Source organism: Myotis brandtii, unplaced genomic scaffold (genome assembly GCF_000412655.1).
Source record: "Myotis brandtii unplaced genomic scaffold, ASM41265v1 scaffold18, whole genome shotgun sequence".
In the NCBI taxonomy this organism is placed as follows: Eukaryota; Metazoa; Chordata; class Mammalia; order Chiroptera; family Vespertilionidae; genus Myotis; species Myotis brandtii.
This window is the reverse complement of record NW_005356674.1, coordinates 270,477-274,473: the sequence shown is the minus strand read 5'-3', so window position 1 is coordinate 274,473 and position 3,997 is coordinate 270,477. Positions and strand designations below refer to the sequence as shown.

The 3,997-nt window shown below is 44.7% G+C and overlaps 1 protein-coding gene across 1 annotated transcript in view; it reads left to right on the top strand.

The window, feature by feature from the left end:
* Positions 1-1,698: 1,698 nt before the first annotated feature.
* The window catches only part of LOC102247812 (calsyntenin-2), a gene marked incomplete at its 3' end in the record, with an annotated part of 265,941 nt that continues 263,642 nt past the window's right edge, over positions 1,699-3,997 (top strand). Inside the window, exons 1-2 of the mRNA XM_005863660.1 lie at positions 1,699-1,735; positions 1,949-2,071. Of these exons, the coding sequence (XP_005863722.1) occupies positions 1,699-1,735; positions 1,949-2,071 (160 nt within the window). The remainder of the gene's footprint in view (positions 1,736-1,948; positions 2,072-3,997) is intronic.

Here is a 3,997-nt window from a genome sequence, read left to right as displayed (position 1 = left end):
AGTGAGCATGCGGCCCCTTTCAGACCTGCCGTAGACAGAGCTGCTGTCTGCCCTGGGAATGATTCAATCAGCAGAAATGGACATCAGGGGACAAGACCTGAGAATAGCCAGGCATAGGTCCCTGCCCCCACTAAACTACCTCTGGGTTAGTTCATAATTGCTGTGGAATCGGTGGGAAGGACCAAAAAGGTGGCTCCGGTTAAGGGCACAGGAGCCATTGCAGTGAGGCTGTTCTCAAATCTAGAAGCTCTTGCTTTGCCATGTTTACTGAAAAAATATGTAATAAAACATGTATATATATTATAATGGGTGTTATATATTAGAACGTGTATAACATATTATAATATGAGTGTGTGTGTGTGCACGCGCGTTTTCTGGGTATGGAGTATGGAAGAGTTTTTGGTTTTCTCAACTATTAGTTATTAATGCTGTGGTCATCTTGGAAAGTCACACCTGTGGAAGTAGCGTCTTCATTGCTTTATAATAATCACATCTACCTCTCGGGTTGTCGTGTGGAGCATTATGTGTGTGATGACACTTTTAAACTGTGAAGCAGGGGGTGAGGCTTGGCATCAGGATCCTATCCTTTGATTATTCTAGAGCTCCCTCTAACATGTCATTTTGTTTCTAGAGCACCTGAGAATAGCAAGGCATAGGTCCCTGCACCTGCGGTTACGTGGGGAATAAAAGGTCAAACCAAGGCACTCACAGCTGAGTAAACCAATGAATATTTTAGAAAGTTCACTCAGCATCCCAGTGTGGAGGGTGAATTAGGGTGGGGCAAGACTTCTTATTGGAAGACCAGTCATGGCTGCTATCTGGATAGGAGACAGTGGGGCCAGCACCAAATCAAGGCAATGGAATTGGCAGAAATGGAATATTCATCAGTTAAGATTCTCACACAGAAATAGTACACCAATAAGGGCACGTCCCACTGTAATTCTGTACCCTTTATTAGCCACTGTTGACCATAAGTATCTTGAATTCATTTTCTAGGACTGCCTTAACAAAGTACCACAGACGAGGTGGCTGAGAAAAACGGAAATGTATTGTCTCATAGTTCTAGAGGCCAGAAGTCTCAAATCAGGTTGTCAACAGGGCCATACTTGCTCAGAATGCTCTCTCCTGGCTGCTGGTGGTTTCTTGACTTGTGACAGCACAACTCCAGTCTTCCCATCGCGTTCTCCTTGTGCTTATGTCTGTCTCTGTGTTGAAATTTTCCCTTTTTATAAGGACACCAGTCATTTTAGATTAGGTCCTGCCCTAATGGCCTCATTGTAACTTGATTACCTCCATAAAGACCCTATTTCCAAATAAGTCATATTTCACGGTACTGGAGGTTAGGACCCCAACCTATGTTTTGGGGGACACAATTCAACCAGTAAGTGACCCGGAAATATTCAAATGTTTATCATATCTTTACAGATATGTTGGTACTTACACGTACATGTATGTATATGGGATGCAGTACCAGTTTCTAATTGTGGATCACATTAGGCTGAAGTCAGAAATAAGGTTAGAAATCCTAGCACACAGCCATAATCTGCTAGTCTGTTGATTGATCATGGACTTAAACTCTGAAACATCTATTAATAGATGGCAGTTTTTGAGAATGAAAGCTTTTAATCCATTTTTGACAATATCTATACGGGGCATCCGGAAATAGAAATAATGGGGTTGCGGTAAGGTAAACGGTCCATGACCTTTTACAGCCACAACCCGTGTTTGCGTCTCGGTGCTGGCCTTACTTTCTGTGTGCCTGGAGTGAGCTGTCGCCCCTCTCTCTTTAATTCTCTGGAGCCTCCTTGGCTATAAAATGAGACTTCACATGCTCTATGGTGGTTGAATGAGAGCCTACGATTGGATAAATATACAATATTAATATTATTATTATGGATTTGTTATTCAAATGACGATCTTAAATGTCAATCTTTTTTCCCCCCCATAGTCAACAAGCACAAGCCATGGATCGAGACATCGTATCATGGAGTCATTACTGAGAACAATGATACAGTCATTTTGGACCCACCGCTGGTAGCCCTGGACAAAGACGCACCAGTTCCTTTCGCAGGTAAGGTGATGGCTTAGCCTGGCTGGGCTTGGCTGGCTGTGGAGACGAGCTGGGGAACCTCACAAGGCCCAGGCTCCAGCTTTATAGCTGTTGTCACTATGCTGTGCGTCTTACAGGTCAGCCTGCGATTCCGAAGCTGCCTGCCTCTTCTGATTTCTGGTGCGGATTCTGTATCTCCGTACGGTTTTTGTCCTTGGTGTCACTCCCCACGCAAGATGCTTATTGCTTCTGCTTCTGAGAGGTGGTATATTGCTGAAGTGGCCCCTGGACGTTGGAAAAGTTGGGCTAGTATGTACCGTCGGGGAGTTGTCTCTAGAAAGATGACCTACAGACACAAGAAAGTGTATGACCACTGTCCCCACTACCCACATATCCTGGACAGGTGAAAACTTGTAGCTTGGTAGATTGGTAAGAGGAAAGGGAAAGAAAAAAGGCCAGTAAATACTTGCTCACGGTAGGACAGAGCCGAGCCCTTGAGCTTCAAAGTGGGTGTTGCGTGTGGAGGAGGAACCCAAAGGCAGTGCCATTTGGCAGTGTGCAGCTTGTGGACAGAGAGCCTTCTCGTTGTTTTCAAGGCTACGGCTACTTCCTCTCTAACCTGCAAAGTCCAGGTCCCAGGTGGGGTGTGTGAAGCGTACGGCCATGTCTCATGTTTCCATGGATTTTTGGCAAAGAGAAGGGGATGGGTGATGGCAGGGGGCGGAGAGACTGAACGAACAATTGCTGAAGATGCCTGCATCATGAGTAATATTGTTAACATTTTATAACTGTCAGGAGACAGACAGGAAATTTAATGAAGGTTTTCAAGATTTCTAGAAGATTGCTTTATGATAGATGGGTGCCGGGCTGAGGTTTTCACCATGATGAAGTCTATTTTTTCTGACAGTTTGTCTGCTACATTATGAGCTCCTTGGGCAGAAAAAAAAAAATTGGTTCTTTTGCACTTTGAAGAGATAAGGTTTGTGAAGGGCCTTTTTTCCATTACAGAATATTATAAAGTGAGGAGTGAGGGGGTGGGTTAAATGGGGCAAATTCAGCCTGATGTGAAGATAAACCCATAGGCATTCTTGCAGAGCATGTGGAGATGCTCTGGGCTCTCAGAAGAGGCTTTATCTTGATTTTATGTTGAATGATAACCACCGCGGCCACCTGACTGTGACTTCCATGGTGAGTGGAGTTGGGACATTCCCATACATCCTCCCGCCGTCCTCAGAGTCTCAGCTCAAGCAGATTCCACTGGGAAGTATAAATCTCACGCTGTCTTTTCCACAAACGACGAGGCGTCTCCCCCACCCCTTTGCCGGCCTGGGAATATTCCAACTCATCCCTTTCTTGGACATAACTAAACGGTATTGGGGTTAATCAGCAATTCTTAACAATCCCCGGAAATGAGATTTTAAAACAAACACTAGCAAAAACGTTTGGGTTATGAACATGTTGGGGTTGGCTTACACTGTGTGCTTAGTAATCAGACATAACCTTTAGTGATTGGGAGATTGAGCATAAAAAAAGGAGGATTCTAGTTTATATTGATGAATCAGGTCAGAATGCAGAGCCCAGTTGCGACTTCCCTCTCCAGACACGCCATGTGCTCCTGGCTTCCCTCCGCCTCTGCTACCCCAGAGCCCATGTGCAGAGATCCTTCCACCCAGCAGGCCCTCTCAGTCACCTTTCCATCCCATTGTGTGATCCCTGTTTAAAACATAGCAGAGAAAACCAATGACATTTTAAATGATGAGCAAATGGATGCTGTTAAGCCACGTTAGTGTAGTGAGGCTAGCTCTTTAAGGGATGAGGGAGGTGTCTGATTGTTATGTCTGCCCTTGGTATGGCCCTGTTTCATCATTTAGTGAACTAGAAAATGAAAGTGGTTGAAAAACTGTTCTGCAGTCCAATGATAAGCTTTCTAATGTACAGACCAAAATG